The 17812-nt window shown below is 41.2% G+C and overlaps 1 protein-coding gene across 2 annotated transcripts in view; it reads left to right on the top strand.

Moving 5' to 3' along the window:
- LOC128855915 (uncharacterized) overlaps nucleotides 1-17812 on the top strand; it is a 311903-nt gene that overhangs the window by 80488 nt on the left and 213603 nt on the right. For both annotated transcript variants that reach the window (XM_054091156.1, XM_054091155.1), the window contains one exon: nucleotides 467-650. In XM_054091156.1, coding sequence (XP_053947131.1) covers nucleotides 467-650 — 184 coding nt within the window. The remainder of the gene's footprint in view (nucleotides 1-466; nucleotides 651-17812) is intronic.

Below are 17812 nucleotides of genomic sequence, written 5' to 3'. Positions count from 1 at the left end.
GTAGACAATCCGCGCTAGAGCAAAACCTAAGCCTTTTGCCATCGAAAATGTTTTGCATATTTTCAGGCAACAATTACCACGAAATTGCACACAATTCATGCACTGATTTATAGTTTTTTTTTATTGTTTTTTTTTTGTTTCGCTCGTAAATAAATGAAATAAAATTCTCCAAGATAATCAATAAAAAGTTTATTAGAAGAATTCAAAAATAAAGTACGGAATTGCTGAAATTCCCCAAATATATGCAATGAAATATGCCTTGAAATATGCAATGCGTTTCTGAAATAGTTGTTAATGCATTTTTGTTTGTGTAAGTTTATCTACTTTTTCTGGCCAGTTGGCTGCTTAATGCAGTTTACCTTCGCATTTGTACTGCAACTCGGCACATTTTACTAATTCTATGTTTACTTTCATGCCATCAATCTCACCAATGTCGACAACACACCACCACTTGTGCGCTCAACAGTTTGGCATAATTTACACATTGAAAATGTTGCTGCAAAATTTCAATTTCATTGATTACCAACGTGCATGGATGGAATTTAATTTCATTGAAATCTGCCAAAGATTCTCCTATTACAATTATTCAACGGCCGTGGACTTGGGCTGCCAGAATGATTTGATTGATGTTACCGGCAAATTAATGGCAGGTAAGTGCTGGAATTCGACTATGCAAACGGGCAAGTGGATATACAAACATACTATTACATAATAATATGACAGCCGAACATTCTAGGATTATAATTTATCTCTGAAATGTATGTATGGATGTGTGTGCGTGTATGTGTGTGCATGAAGTGAGCAGACACATACATACATATGTGAAATAGGCTTAAGTAAATGTTTATAGCAGTAATATTTGAAAGCTGGTATCCTTGATGTGCCTGCTCGACAAGGATTTGCATATAAATATCTGTATCGAGCAGTCAATTAGTCGGCATGCCAGTGAGTGGGGCACTTTGCTAATCTATTCACTTGGCTAAAAACAACTTAGATGCGTCTACATTTATTGGCATTCATATACATATATATGTAAGTATGTAGTATGTATGTAGTTGTAAGTCCTTGGCTTATTACAATATATCTGCCATAAGTTGAAGTAGTCTAGAACTAGTTGCATTGGGGGCGGTACTAGTTACTAATTTATTATTATTTTTGCTTACTTAATTATCACACTGGTTACAGTTACTAATTTATTATCAAGTAATGTTTTCAACGAAAAAGAAAAAAAAATGTTTTTTTCGACCTACTTTGGCACTCAATTCGCACTAAATTGGTTCTGACATGGATAGTTCTGGGACGACTCGAAAGTAGCCAATTCACCGCTTCCAAACTGGTTCAGTCGCTGGTAATTTTGATATGATACAAAAGTAAGCATACAGAGTTCATTCAAAAGTTGTTAGTGTCGAACTGGTACCAAAAGGAGTAGTTTAGAACTAGTTCAAGAAAGGGTTTTTAAATTTAGTTCAAAAAGTAAAAGAAGCAAAATATACAGAGGTTATTTGAAAACCTCTGGTGCGAAAAGGAGTGGTTTCAGACTAGTTAAAAAAAGAACCTATCAGGTCCAGTTCCATAGAATACTATTTCTCTCCACAATATATTGTGTAAAGCTCATATGTAAACCTATGGTACAAAAACGCCTAGTTTTGGACTAGGTCAAAAATAACATACCCGTATCAGTTCGGGTAGCAAATGAAGATCGTAGCAGTTTAAAAAAAAATTATCTCTTTTCAAAATATATAGAGAGCAATTAAAAGAGGAGTAGTTTTAGACTAGTTCAAGAAAAAATCTGCGAGTGAGAATCTCTAGTTCAAATGACAAAAGAAGCTGCAACTTTATTAATTTAAAAATAGTTATGTCTCTTCGAAATATATAGAGGTCATGTGAAAGCCTATGGTACAAAATAGTGAATAATTGTAATAGGTGCAAAAAGGACTGGTTTCAGACTAGTTCAAAAATTAACCAATCAGGTCCAGTTCCTAAAATAAAATAAACCGATGGCTCTTTAATTTAAAAAATAATAACATCTTTTCAAAATATTATTTATAGAAAGTAATTAAAAAACGAGTAGTCTTAGACTAGTTAAAAAAGGATTCTTTAAGGTCTCGTTTAAATAGTAAGAAAGCTGTTAGTACCTTAATTTTGAAAATAGTAATCTCTTCGAAATACATATATACAGGCCCTATGTAAACATATGGTGCAAAAAGGCCCAAGTATCCTCTGGGTAGCTTCCGAACACCCGTTTGGAAGTGAGCCAACGTGAGAAGGCGAAGCATTCCAGGATAGCTGGTTGTGCGCTGGAATTGGAACCCGCCACTTAATAATCCTCCCCAATGAAACTATTAAAAGAGCCTCGGATGAGAACTACCTATACTGATTACGACCCCTGCAAACGAACTAAGAAATACGATTTGAGGGTATGCACCTGGAATGTCTGGTCTCTTAATGGGGAATGTGCCTCCGCCCGGCTGACGCCCCCGTAAAGGCTGACATCACTGCCATTCAAGAAATGCGATGAACGAGACAAGGCCAGAAAAGCGTAGGACCTTGCGACGTCTACTACAGCTGCCATGTAAAGGAGCGCAAATTTGTTGTCTTAGTAGTTGTGGGAGAGAGACTTCGTCGCCAAGTACTGTGGTCCACTCTGGTGGACGAGTGCCTCGCAATAATCTGCATCAAAGCCCGTTTTTTGAACATTTCTCTAATATGCGCCCACGCCCCGACGGAAGAGAAGGATGATGGGACCAAAGATTTCTTCTATGAGCGCTTGGAACGTTCCTATGAGCGCTGCCCCCGCCACGACATAAAAATCGTGCTTGGCGACTTCAACGCCAGGGTGGGCAAGGAGGGAATTTTTGGTCCCACAGTCGGAAAATTCAGCCTGCACAACGAAACATCCGGTAACGGACAGAGGCTGATCGACTTCGCCGGGGCCCGAAACATGGTAGTCTGCAGCACCAGATTCCAGAATAAAAAGATACACCAAGCTACCTGGCTGTCCCCTGATCGAAAAACGCGAAACCAGATCGATCATGTTGTGATAGATGGAAGACACGCTTCTAGTGTATTAGATGTACGTACGATCCGAGGACCCAACATTGACTCGGATCACTACCTTGTTGCAGCCAAACTGCGCACGCGCCTCTGTGCAGCAAAAAACGTGCATCTACCTACGCAAAGAATGTTCGACCTCGAAAAGCTGCAATCACAACAGACAGCCAGAAGATTCGCCACTTGACTGACACTCCTGTTCTCAGAGAGTACTACTATAGAGCCACGCTGCGATCGGGCGCAACGCGAGCCATGTGGGATTGCTACCGAGAGCTAAGAAATGAAGAGAAATAAGAAACGAGGGATCGAAATACGTGAGTGCAAGAAGCTTAAGATAGCAATAGGAACAGCTCCCGAAATTTCTACCAGAAACTTCGGCGGCTTGCAGTAGGTTTCAAAACCGGGTGTGTAATGTGAAGATCCCGATACCCCAATCGTTGACGACGGAATTGTTGTTCTGCTACCCGACCATAACGAGGTGAGAATAGCGATAATGTGGCTAAAGAACAACAAAGCCGCGGGCGCCGACGGACTGCCGGCTGAGCTATTCAAACATGGCGGCGAGGAGCTGGTAAGGTGCATGCATCAGCTTCTATGTAAAATATGGTCGGAAGAAAGCATGCCTACCTATTGGAATTTAAGTGTGCTCTGCCCAATCCATAAGAAGGGTGATCCTGCAATCTGTGCCAATTACCGCGGGATTAGTCTGCTAAATATCGCCTATAAGGTTCTAGCGAGCGTATTGTGTGAAAGGCTGAAGTCCACCGTCAACCAACTGATTGGACTTTATCAATGTGGCTTTAGACCTGGAAAGTTCACCATCGGCCAGATATTCATAATACGCCAAATCTTGGAATAGACCCATGAAAGGAGAATCGACTCACACTTTCGGTCGACTGCATTCGACAGTACGAAAATGAGTTTCCTGTATGCCGCGATGTCTGAATGTGGAATCCCCGCAAAACTAATACGGCTATGCAAGATGACTTTGCTCAAAACCAGCAGCGCCGTCAGAATTGGGAAAGATTTCTCCGAGGCGATTGATACCAAACGAGGTTTCAGACAGGGTGACTCGCTGTGGTGTGACTTCTTTAACCTGATGTTGGAGAGCATCGTACGAGATGCACAATTTCTTATAAGAGCGTGCAATTGCTGGCGTATGCCGATGATATTGACATCAAATAGTAACATAGCTCCTAGTTCCTTAATTAAAAAGAAAAGTAATCTCTTCAAAATATATACATGTCATATGCAAGCCTCTAGTACCAAAATGAGTAGTTTTAGACTAGTTACATAAAAGAACTTATCAGGTCTAGTTCGTATAGTAAAAGGAGTTACTAGTTCCTTCATTGGAAGCACAATAATCGCTTTTTAAAGTATCAATATGATTACACTCCAAAAATATATTACTCTTTTAAAACATATGCTAAAAAAGGAGTAGTTTTATACTGGTTTAAAAAGGAACCTATAGACCGAATTATTACTATTTTAATAATCATGCTTAAACAACTTGCAATTAAAGCCTATGGGACAAAAAGGACTAGTTTCAGACTAGTGCATAAATGTGCATACCAGATTCTAGTTCAAATAATATGTGTCTCGTTTCACATTTCAGTCGTTATATTTCAGTGAAGATTCATAGGCATTACGGCCGGCGGGCCAATTAGATGTCCTAAATTCAGTAGTTTTCGCGAAGCGTTGTAGGATGAGAAAAAAAACAATTAGCCAAATGAAGTTTTGGGGATAGTTTAATACATATATATTTGAACTAAAAAAAAAAAAATTTGTACAATCTCCAACAATATATTGTAAGCCGAGTTATCAATAGATTCCCAGAGCGCCTGTATCCAAACTTCTGTACAAGATACAACTTGCAATTTTCATCTGAAAACAAAAAAAAAAAAGATTATTAATTTTGATGTAATTATCTTCTATGGGAACTAGAAAACATCCAAAAACTTTTTTAAGCGACTTTTTTACCCAGTTGCAGAGTTTTTTTTCCTTGAAAAACCACTTTTTTTTTCTACCTTCCCCAAAAATTCGAATTTTACGTGTTTCTCCCAATTTTCTTAGTTCACATCGAAGATAATTACATCAAAATTAATAATCTTTTTTTTTTTTTTTCAGATGAAAATTGCAAATTGTATCTTGTACAGAAGTTGGATACTTCAGTGGCAAGGCGCTCTGGGAATCTATTGATAACTCGGCTTACAATATATTGTTGGAGATTGTACAAATTTTTTTTTTTTTAGTTCAATTATATATTAAACTATCCCCAAAACTTCATTTGGCTAATTGTTTTTTTTTCATCCTACAACGCTTCGCGAAAACTACTGAATTTAGGACATTTAATTGGCCCGCCGGCCTTAATCCGATGCAAAAGGTTCTTTTGCGTCAATTCTTGTGGCAGCCATACATCGAGAATCTTCAGATCAGCCTTATACAAATGGTTCTACATGATTTTCTGGCTGATACTCATTATGCGGGCAATAGAGTAAGTCCACCTTTTAAGCTTCCTAGACTTAACAACCAGTGTCTTACTCTTTCATCGGAAGTCAAGTTTCTTGGTGTAATACTTGACCCCAAGCTCCACTGGAAGCTGCACATAGAAAATCGAGTTAAGAAAGCCAATATAGCCTTCTACGCCTGTAAATCTATGTTCGGCAAAAAATGGGGTCTCAAGCCACGTGTCGTACTTTGAATGTACAACTTAGTGGTTCTACCAATTTTGACATACGGCTGCCTTGTTTGGTGGATAGCTCTTCAGAAGGGCTACAACACCACTAAATTAGAGAGAATTCAGAGAACCGCATGTGTGGGCATCACTGGTGCTTGTAGAACAAGTCCCACTGCTGCGCTCAACGTTATTCTGCACTTACTTCCTGTGGATCTGCAGGTTAAATCCATTGCTGCTCAGAGTGCAATTAGGTTGAAGGAGATTGACCTTTGGAGAACACTTCCTGTAGGACATAGTAGCATCTTGAAGCAGATCTCCCCTTCCTTCTCTGTTATTCGCACACACCTCTCCATCCGCAAACTGTGCTTTGAGGGTTGTGCTAGGGCTATCTTTCCAAGCAGGCAATATTGGAAAGAGGGGACGGTTGGCACGGATATAGGTACCTCTGTTTTCACTGACAGATCCAAAATGAAATCTGGAGCGGGAGCGAGGGTTTTCTCTAAGTCAGCCAATATTTCAGTCTCCTTTACACTGCCGGAAAAGAGCAGCGTTTTTCAAGCAGAGGTCTTCGCGATCCTGCAAGCATGCAAAATACTTCGGGATCGCTGTTGGGAGGGAGACATTAATATTTTTTCCGATAGTCAAGCTGCAATCAAGGCACTGTCGTCGCCGTATTGTAGCTCTCTTCTCGTGAACTCCTGTAAGGAGGTACTCAAACGTCTCGAACGTGCAGGAAACATTTCCCTCAACTGGGTCTCTGGAATATAGGGGGAAATGGAATTGCCGATGAGCTTGCCAGGAAGGGGTCGACAGAACCGGTTCCAGCTGTCCCCTTCTCAGATATCGGTATCCCCTTGGCCGTCGTTAAAGGGAAACTACACAATTTCTTTCTAAAAACAGCGCAAGGAAGATGGAGGTCTGTCTCATCCTATGCCATTTCAAAAGCACTGTGGCCTCAATACGATAGAAACAGAACGCTTAAGGTGATTGGAATCCCCCGCCATTCAATTTCCAAACTCATTGTGGTGTTCGCTGGTCACTGGGTGATCGGTACTCATGCGGAGAAGCTTGGAATTCCGTACAACCCCTATTGCAGAAGCTGTGGGGATCCTGCAGAGAAAGACACTGTGGAAAACTTTCTCTGCAAATGTCCGGTTCTGGCGGATAGGCGCTTGAGATTCCTTAGCGGGCCCTTTGGGGATGACTTGAAGAAATTCTCCAGCCTAGATCCCTTTTCTCTCCTCCGCTACATAAACAGCACTGGATGGCTGTAGACGGTTTTCTCTCCTCCCTAAATCCTGTCACAGGTAGTGGTCCACATTACATTAAGACCGATTAAAAAAAATTCGAACTAACATAAAAAAACGGCTCGATACGGGTCTTCTAATTTCGCCTCTATTTTCACCCGCCACTCTCAGAATGGACCTAATTTTTGCTAACCTGAATTTGTTCCACAGTGTTATGGTATCAAAACGGCACGTAAGTGCTACTTGTAGTGTGCCTGGGGTACTCTTGCCATCTTACCTAGGAACCTAGAGTAAGTGTTCGAATGCCTGTTCGACTTAATGATTTCCATGATTCTATCAACATTTTCGATAATTGGCCTACGTGCCTCATCTTCGAAGTCCATATTACCAGCACGGGCTCGTTGGAAACACAGCTTTGCTTTCCTTATGGTGAACAAGTTGCTGCGAAAAATATGGCTTCAGTGGTGACTGCTTGGACTATAAATTTTTATAACTTTCTTTCCATTGAGATGGCATTAAAGTTAAAGAATTAGTTAATTATGAAATTTTTTTACTTATTTTTCTAGGATTATTACTACAATTTTTAGACACATACAAGTACAATACGCGACACATTAAATATGTATGTATGTGTGCTCAATGACATAAATATTTAATGGAAAAAGAGCGCTTAATGTGCGTGCGACCCATAAGGGCATTAAAAAAACAAAAAAAAAAAATGAGCATATGTCTGCATGTAAGTATGTATGTAAACATTGAGGTACATATAAAAAGTATGGTGACCCTACTTTTATTATGAATTATATTTCATGTGGAGTTATTTACGCATACGCGTGCCCATATGTGTGTGCACAATATTTATGGAATTTTTCAAGTGAAAATTTTTAAGTGACTCGCATGGACCCCAAAGCCTGAAAGAAGGAGGGGGCATAAGCGGCGGCAATATACAACTGACCACGTAAATACATGCATAAATATACAGGTCATGTCCTAAATAACCGGAAGTTGGTGCGTTGAATTGTGTTGGTGAATGCCGGCGGGCAAACTGAGCACAAAACACAAATGGGGATGTGTGTAAATGCATGCGCACTGACCGATATTCGCTTAATTCGCTAGCTAGCAATCGCTTTAAAGAAGCAATAAACATGAATTTAATTTTTCCCATTTGCCGCCACGCCGCTACTTCCCCTCTCCCACCGTCAGTGAACTCATTTTGCATTGATGCACACGAATGTCAGCGCTGGTAATGAAATAATAATAATTTATGCCACTATTTTGAAGTAGTGAAAAATATACAATGCACACGCACACATACATGCATATGCACATACATGTAAAACACATACATACATATACATACGCATACATGCATAAGCTCACAGGATGTTTGCGCCGAAATGTGTGCGTATGCGTTCAAAAGCGAGAAAGTGACTTAAAAGTGCATAAATAAACATTTCACTACGCTCGGAAAAGCCTGAATGGCTCTAATGTGAAATGCAGGAGAAAAAATAGTAATGCGAGGCAATTAAAAATATAAATAAATATGCGCCTAACATAAATATATTGTTTGCGATTTTTTAGTAACTTAATTTTCAATTTTTTTAATATACTTGGTAAATTTTCAATTTTTCTATTACTTGCTAAATGTAATTTAGACTATTTTTTAGTGGATTTATTTGGCTTACTACTTTGCTGGCTGGAAACAATACTAATTACTATAAAGTCCATTAAATTATAAACCGAAGAGCCACATTATAGTAAATAAGGAAAAAATCGCTAAATAGTAAATAAATAAAAAAATAGATGTTAATAATTCAATTAAATATTGATTTATAAAACGCAAAATGAATGTATACGTACAGTGAAACCCCTCACAACCGCACACTTATGGGGGAAGCGCATAGCGCGCATAATATAAAAACGGCTAACGGATGCCCTGCTGAGTGGATTGAGGAAAAAGCAGGCTAGCTTCAGGTGGTGGCTAAGAGTGGGCCGAGTGGCCCACCCCACTTTATACCCTATGATTTGAAAGTACCGGGAATGTTTAAAAAAACGGAGTTAAATTTCAGGCAAATTTATTTTATCTGCTTCAAAATATGACCCGTCTGAGCCAAAACACACATGTGTCAACGTTTAACTAGTTAAGGTCCTCTATGCACCGCTGATAGGCCGACAAAGGGATGGCCTTCAGCTCCTTCGTCGCATTCTTTGTGATCTCCTCTATCGCCTGAAATCTCCTTCCACGAAGTTGTAACTTCAACTTGGGGGAACGATTTTGAAAAAGCGTTTGACGCTCTTAATCGCAAAGCAATCTGGAGCGCCCTTGTCGGCAAAGGCGTACCTAAAACAAACATCAATCTCATTAAAGAATTGTACACAGAATTAATTAAAGAATTGTTGCAGAGTTAGACATGAAAACATAACAATTTTTTAAGAAATACTTCTTTTTCTTCTTTATTTTGCCCGATAACGGCTTACGTGACTTTCGAGCGAGTGTAACAAAGCGCGTCTGCTGTTTCTTTCTCGTGCTAACTGGCGCCAGTTGAATACATCAAACGAAGCTGAATCCTTCTCCACCTGGTATTTTTAACGCAGAGGACACCTTCCCCTTCTTCTGCTACCACCAGCTGGTACCGCATCAAATATTTTCAGAGCCGGAGCGTTTGTATTCATTCCAACGGCACAACTCAGCCAACGAAGCCGCTGGATCATTATTCTGTGCACTATGTTTATGTTGTTGTAACTAGCAAGTGCAGCACTCAGACATAATTAAGTCCATGGTATTACACTCGGATTCCCTTTCAATTTTCTTTAAATGTATGCCGAAGAAATCTGAGTAGATCTTGTTTCGGAAGTGGTCCGCCGTCTTATCCTCCACTTCACAAGCTGGGCAAAGTGCACTGTCTGAGATGCCTACTTTTTCCATGTGCTTCGCCCACAGAAAGTGGCCCGTTATCAGTCCAAGCAGATGTCTGCAGTCCCCTCTGCTTAATGAGAGGTGGATTTGAACGCAACATCAATTTAGTCCATCTGCGGCCCCTCTCAGCGTAGTAACCCATTTGCTAACCGCGGCTTTGATGGCTGCAGGAGGGAGTGGCAGAACGGGCTCCGGGTCAAATGAGTTGGCCTCAGAGCCCATCCTAGCTAAGGAATCTGATGTCTCGTTACCCGGGATACCCACGTGTCCCGGGACCCATGTTAGCATCAGGCTATTATGTCTAACGACATAGTTCAGCCTAGATTTGCAGGACTTGACTACCCCTGATGTGGTTGGGGGGGCTGTCTAAGACCATGAGCGCAGCTTGGCTGTCGCTGCAGACACATATAGATCTGCCTCTCCACCTGATTTCCACAACAAAGTTCATCGTTTCTTGAACAGCATTCTCCTCCGCTTGAAACACAGATGCATGCATTCCAAGAGCAAAGTGTAGTTTTGTCCTGCTGGATTCTACGTAGACACCAGAGTAGGAACTGTGATCGCGAGCCATCTGTTTTCAGAGTTTGACCAAAACTGAGCCTCTGGCAGTACCACACTGTATCTCTTTTCAAGTACGACTCTTGATGGCATGGAGATAATCGTTGGATGGAAGTCCATGCCTTCTCTGGTTTCCTATGCGAGACAGGGGCCCTGCCAGTTTCTATTGTGGTTCAGCCTGCAGATGGCCTTCAAGGCCTCTCCTTGAATGAAGGCATCAAGTGGTGGTAGACCAATCAGCGCATCTTATGCCGGACCTGAAAGACTCGGAAAAGCTCCGGTGCAACAGATGGCTACAATGCGTTGTAGTCTCGAGAAGGTCCCCCTGACTCCCACAAGAGAGAGTCTACTCATCCAGACCACTGATGCATAGGTGATAATAGGTCTTGTCGTAGCCGTGTAGATCCATAGGACTTTGCTAGGAGAAAGACCCCACAGTTTTCCAAATACACCTTTGCATTGCCGGAAAGCTGTCAGTGCTTTAAATGTCTTCGTTTCAACGTGTGACTACCAAAAAAGTTTACTATCGAGGATTACTCCAAGATATTTTATTTCTTAGGATAGCTGGATTGTGACTCCTTTTAGCTTAGGCAGAACGAGTCCATCAAGCTTCCTCCTTCTGGTATTTTCCTCTTATACCAGTTTTGGTGGGGTTTGCCGATAGCCCATTAGCACAGCACCAAGTGTCAATCATATCTAGAGTTTTCTGCACTTCTCTACAGATGTTTATAAGTGAGGGGCCCTTTAACAAACAGACAATATCGTCCGCATATGCTTGTGTGTACACCGTCTATGATACTAACGCAGAATATTTGTCTCAAACACTTCAAGGGTCGCCCCATCGGATGTTGTCATGGTCCACGCTTCTGCGCCATACGTTAGGACGGGCATGATGAGAGCCTTGTAGATTGTTAGTGTTGTTCGTCGAGAGAGGACTTTACTACTCAATTGCTTACTTAGTCCAAAGGAGCACTTCTTGGCAAGAGAGATTCTACGTTGGATTTCCAGGTTGACATTGTTATAGGTGTTAATGATGGTACCTAAATAAACGAAGTCTTTTACAACCTCGAAATTATAACTGTCAATAGTCACGTGGGTGCCGCTACGCGTCTGTTTGTTTGATGACAAGAGGCTCTCTGTTTTGTCCTCGTTCACCACCAGACGCATTTGCATAAGAACATATCACATAAAAACTGAATATCACTGAACATTTTGTGCTCATCAAATGCTTAAAAAAGTAGCATTGATTTAAAATGAACTAGTAATACATATATGTACTTTCAGAGGCATCCCACCGCTGCTTTTTAAATCCAGAATCTATTTATTTTCAATACTTTGTTAATTAATTAACTATTTCGGTATCTGTTAGTTAAATTTATTAATTTTTTTATCTCTGTTTGCAATTTATAAAATTGTAGACTGAATTTAGCGTAGGCTAAAATGAGCGTAGTTTTACTTAAATTATGCAAATATACGCCGGCATGGCATCTGTGTATTTATGTTTACAGGGTGTATAAGCTAGTCGAGCAGTTCGTTGCATATTTTATTTAAAACTCGCATTCGCGATCCGGATTGGAATAACAATATTTCTCCTACACACTCTTCCCTTCTTCCACTTTATTTAAGATTATATCTTTTTATTTACAACGAAATTTCTCTTAATGTTAATACATTACAGGGTTTGATTGAAAAGTAATAAGCCTTATTTTTTTAAGCAGTTTTATTAAACCTTTTGGCTTATACAACTAATATTCTTCAAAATAGGACCCTTGAGCGCCAATACACCGCTGGTGGTGGTCCTTCTACTGCAGGAAACATTTTGTAAACTCGTCCGCCGGAATCGCGTTCAATTCGGCTGTCACAGTTTTTTGGATCGCCTCGATGGGGTCGAAACGCCTCCCCTTCAGCTTTCTTTTCAGGCGCGGGAACAAGAAGAAGTCCGGAGGGGACAAGTCTGGGCTGTATGGAGGGTGGGGAAGCACCGAAACCCCCATCTTGACCAATACAGAGGTGCAGAGGAAGGCGGTGTGCATCTTCGTCTGTTTGCGTCGTCGAAGGCCTTCCAGATCGCTGTTCGTCTTCGACGTCCTCCCGGCCTTCCTTGAGTAGCCCAATGTTTTCGGTACTCGTTTTGTTTAGCTTTACGCCAAATTTGATCGAGTAACATTGCTCCAACGATCGCTGCATTTTCGCCACTGCAAAATCCTAACAAACTTTTAAAACAGCTTTCACGCGCGGAGCGATGTTGACTGCACCGCTGTTGCCAGCGAACTGGGTCCGGTTTCTAGTGGAAGGGGAAGGTCCAACGATCATTTTCCCCCACCAGCCGATTCGGTTGATCGCTTGGCAGACACCCCGCGCGGGAAGGCTCATTACTTTTCAATCAAACCCTGTACAATATACAATTCGTATAATTATATAATACAAATATCACAATTCAATCATTTTTCCGATTCAGACGTCTAGCACTCATGCCATCGTTTCGGTGCTCTTCAGGTGGTCTATTGGCTATTGGTTTATTCTCCATTGTGATTCTGGCTATACGGCCAGGTGCCGTTCTCTTTCCATGTTTTTGCCACTCTTTGCGACGTCTTCGACTCCATTTGCAGATGTCTTGAACATTACATAATGAACGGATCACTTCGTTTCTGAAGTGCCTGAAGAGCCCACAACCGCTTTGAGCGTTTGCATTTCTGTGGTGGTAAGGATACGCTGTGTTGTGGACGTATTTGCACGGCTTTCCTCTGTATACGTCATGATAGGGCGGGCGAACACATGTTTTGTATATACGTGTTTTACTCCTAACACTCATGTTCTTATTTCTCCACACTATATTTCTCAAGTACCCGGAAATTCGTGCTGATTTTGTTGTTTGCGCTTTGACCACACCACCGCCATAATCCCTGTGCGATGTTATTGTCGATCCCAAGTACTGAAAACTCATGACTTGCTCTATGCTTCGCTCGTACACGACCAGTTTACACCTCAACGGTTGTTGCGACACGGTCATGGCTTTTGTCTTGGTGTCGGAGATTTGCATTTTAAACATAGCTGCCGATAGCTTGAAAATATACAATAGTCTTTGGTCATTATCTGTATCTGTATCTGCTAAAATCACAGCATCATCTGCAGACAATCTTAATAGGCCATCGTCAACAAGCCGTTTATTAACGGCCAAGACGTTCCAATGAACTTGTTGAAGCAGTGAGGGAAGTGAGGGAGAGTGTTGCCCAGGAGCCAACAGTGTCGTATCGTCGTTGTGCTTAGCATTTTGGCGTGAGTGAAACCACAATGCGGCGCATTTTAAAAGATGATTTAAATTTGTTTCCGTATAAAGTGCAATTGACACGAAGAATATTGCCGACAGATCATTCACGTCGCTTGGAATACGGCCAAACAGTCGCTCCAATGGTTGACACTGAACCCATTTGTTGGCAGCAAATTTTAATGACTGACGCGGCACATTTTAACCTCTCTGGCAGCGTGAATAAGCAAAATTGCCGCATTTGGGGAACTCAGAATCCACACCAGATCCATGAAACGCCATTACATGACCGAAAAGTAAATATTTGGGCCAGCATTTGCGCCAAAACCATCATTGGGCCATATTTTTACCGGGAAAACGAAACGGTCGATGGAAACCGATATCGATGGATGTTGGTTCATTATGTCTACGTGAGAAAGGTGTAGACGGCTACTGGTTTCAACAAGACGGTGCGCTATGCCACACTGCGAATGTAACAATTGAATTCCTGCAACGAAAATTCCCGGGACGTCTAGTGTCATAAAAAAGGCGACATCGACTGGCCTCCCAGAGCACCTGACTTAACCCACCGCTCCCCCGGACTTCTTTTTGTGGGGTTTTCTGAAAAGTGAGGTTTACGACCGGGAAGAGGAGAAAGGCAAAGAAGAGGAAACTCGAGAGACGGAATTCGGAAATGCCTGCATCCTCGACCCAATCCAAGGCAGACAAACCTTTGCCTGACAAGACAAAGGCTACGGGACCTCAAATGTCGAATGACACTCTTCCGGCAACGTCTGGCGAATCATTCGCGAGAATGGCAGCAAAGGCAATGACGGTGGAGATACATACCGACAAACAAGACGGTCTATTGTCCAAAGGGCAACAAGACTATCTTGACAGCTATCTTTGGAAAGCTATCGGTGAGTCGAAAGACGCACCGATTTTCGAGGGGAAAAGCGTGGTGGACGGCATCGTAAAGGTGCACTGTTGCAATGCTTTTTCCCGAGAATGGCTGGAAAAAGAGATAGCAAAAATTCCAGCCTGCGAAAACAGCAAGTTCATTCTTGTTGAGAGTAGCAAAGAAAGGCTGGTGCGAGCGAGTGTCTGGATTCCGGGTCCTTCCTATAGTTCAGCAGAACTCCTCACACGCATCCGTGTTCAGAACAAAGATCTTGACACGACTCTCTGGAGAGTATACTCGTGCACCAGGCAGAAATCCGCTACCACTTCGGAGGCGGGTTCCCACCTGGTGCTGGGTATCGATCTTGGATCCCTCAAGGTTCTTAAGTCGAAGTACGGGTGCCGTCCTCACCTACATCTGGGGCGGATCCACTTCCGTGTCCAGGATAAGGTGGAGGACAAAGCGTAAATATACTCAGTCTCATGACTGATGTAATATTTACACAGATACATCTGCAGCATAGCAAAGCGTCTAGGGCTCTCTTGTGCCGTAGGCATGCAAAACTGCAAACAAACCCACACATAATATCTACTTATACAAGAACCATGGGTATGTCACAAGCGTATCTGTGGTCTAAGTGCTATATCGTGGGGATAAATACTTCATTGTGAAGGGAATGTGAGACCGCGAGCATGTATTATCATGCCGAGGTTGATCGAACACACGATGTTAAAAGAGCTATGCTTCGGAGATATCGTTGCTGCAAAAATAAAGTACTTGAAAAGTGGGAACAGTGTCGAAGCTATCATAGTTTCGGCCTACCTACGTTTCGGTTGATGGTCGGCATCATTACAGGACACAACCCATGGGGTTAGCATATGACCACCATTGGAATCATCGAGGACCCGGTATGCCTGCCATGCTTGGAGGAGGCGGATAGCACCGAACACTTTCTCTGTGAGTGTCCTGCCTTTGCTACGGCAAAGCTACGAGTATTGGGTTCCGATGTCATGAGAATGAGTAATATTCGTTCTCTAAAACTGGAGGATATTTACAGATTTGCCAAAGAATCTGGAAAATTCTCACAGGACTAACTATCTCTATCTCTGTCTCTATTCTTTCCTATCTCTTTTTCTGGTACTTTTCTCTTTCCCTCCTTGACTATCTACCCCCTTTCCATAGCTTTAAATACAATGGGCTCTTTAGCCTGGATGTTTTAGGAGCCACCAAATCTCCTGGTGCTTCTTGGTTCGACCTTTTCAAATTTCAATTTCAAGCTTTACGCCAACAAGCCGTAGACTATTGACCAGCTTAAGGCAAACATTCGTGCCGAAATCGACGCTATAAAACCCGAAATGCTTGACAAGGTAATGACAAATGCAGAAAAAAGATCGCAGTTTGTGATTGCTAATAAAGGTGGTCACTTGATTGATATTGTATTCAAAAAATTGTTTTAATAAATTATAAATAACCAAACCAAATAAATATACCTCAATTATACAATCCAGTCTTTTTTTTTTCAAAGTTATTCAATGTTTTCATAACGACATAAAAGATGGCGTACCCTGCACTTCTTTGTTGTGCTGTGTTGCTGTATAGGTGTTGAAACTGAGAGGGCCATTTAGATATAGGAATACTTGAGAACGATAAGTATTAATTTATTGGTTTCTTGCTGTTCCGTAGCATCATCCCCCAGACTTTTTTCTGCGCTCCATAGAGGTCGTTCTCCATATCAGCTGAGAACTGTTCCGAATGTGCTCTTTTTATTACGCTTTTTTCTTTGTTTAGTGTCCTACACACTCAACTGAGTTTATTTGTTTTGCCGCTGGTGTACTTTATTGTTATTAAAAAAAATTATAATTATTATTTATTTGATTTATTTTATGTAAATATTTGCTAATACAATTTTTCTTGCCCGTGCACAACTCGCGTAGATCGCAATAAATTTTTGCCAAATTGAATTAAGCCCTTAATGGGTTAACGAAAATAGGTTAAATTAAATTGGAATAAATGCATTAGCATATTTACCTCAGCTATTTTTTAATTACAATTGTTAGCATTACACGCAAGATTTGATGCATAAATAAATGCATTTTTCTATCCATAAATTAACAACATTAAATTAAATTATTTGGCAAATAACAAAAACATGGTAATTATTTATTGTGTATATTTTGCATAAAATTTAAAATGTCTACAAATCGAATGTTTGCGTAATTGTGTTTATTAAATAGCAAAGGCGTAAGCCCAGCTAAGTATTTACATGCGAAAGTACATCCGTTTCCACATCTGTAACTGCATGCAATTATTTAAATATTTACTTGTATGTGTGTGTGTGAGTACACGCAGGCCTACATATGTATGTATGTGTAAATGCTAATTATAAATGCCAACTGACAGTTCGAAAATCGAAATGCAAAAGCAGATGATTTGATTTTTATTGTGTTCCTACTAAATTCGATTAACCCGAGGCTACTACAAAAACAAAAGAAAAAGCGGATATTATTAACTAAAATTGAATATTACACGCATGACACTGCAGTAGGCCGGCAGTAGGAAGGCAGTTAGTTAGTTGTGCGTGCGTTCAAGCGTTAAGGCGTCAGACAATCGGTTAGTTGGGCAACAACAAAACATTTAGGTAAAAGAAAGGCAAAACAAAAAAAAAAACAACTGGATGTAATTGAAGCGAACGCACATTAAAATGGCTTAACTTGCATGAGTAAATTGGCACCAACAACTGAAACTAATTAATGTATGTGTATGTGTGCACTAGTGATGCCAATACCGGCAACCCGAAATTTCGGGAGCAGCTTGTATTGAAATTTTTTTTTGAAATTTTGAAAGGCCGCGCCAAGAAGCACAGAGAGATTTGGTAACTCCCAAAACACTCAGGCTAAAGCGCCTATTGTATTTCAAGGAGGAAAGGAGGGAGGTAACAGAAGACAAAAGAAAAGAGGTAGTTAGACCTGGGGGTTCATGCAGCCAGACTCAACCTTTTTTTTTTGTTGTTTTTTTGTCGGGACAACTAGCAAGTGCAGGCACCGAAGAGACCTCAAAACTCAGCCCCTCCGAAACAGGGAAACGTTTCTCAGACTCTGAAGGAGAGTAGATTGCAATAGCAACCCCCGTCTCCTCCAGAATGCGCTCTCGCTCATAGAGCAGGGCTTCTTTATCCGCGACCTGGGACGCGCCCGATGGGAGATCAGGCAACTCCTTC

The sequence above is a fragment of the Anastrepha ludens genome, chromosome 2 (genome assembly GCF_028408465.1).
Source record: "Anastrepha ludens isolate Willacy chromosome 2, idAnaLude1.1, whole genome shotgun sequence".
In the NCBI taxonomy this organism is placed as follows: Eukaryota; Metazoa; Arthropoda; class Insecta; order Diptera; family Tephritidae; genus Anastrepha; species Anastrepha ludens.
The sequence above is the reverse complement of the archived record's forward strand: the minus strand, read 5'-3'. Positions and strand labels throughout refer to the sequence as shown.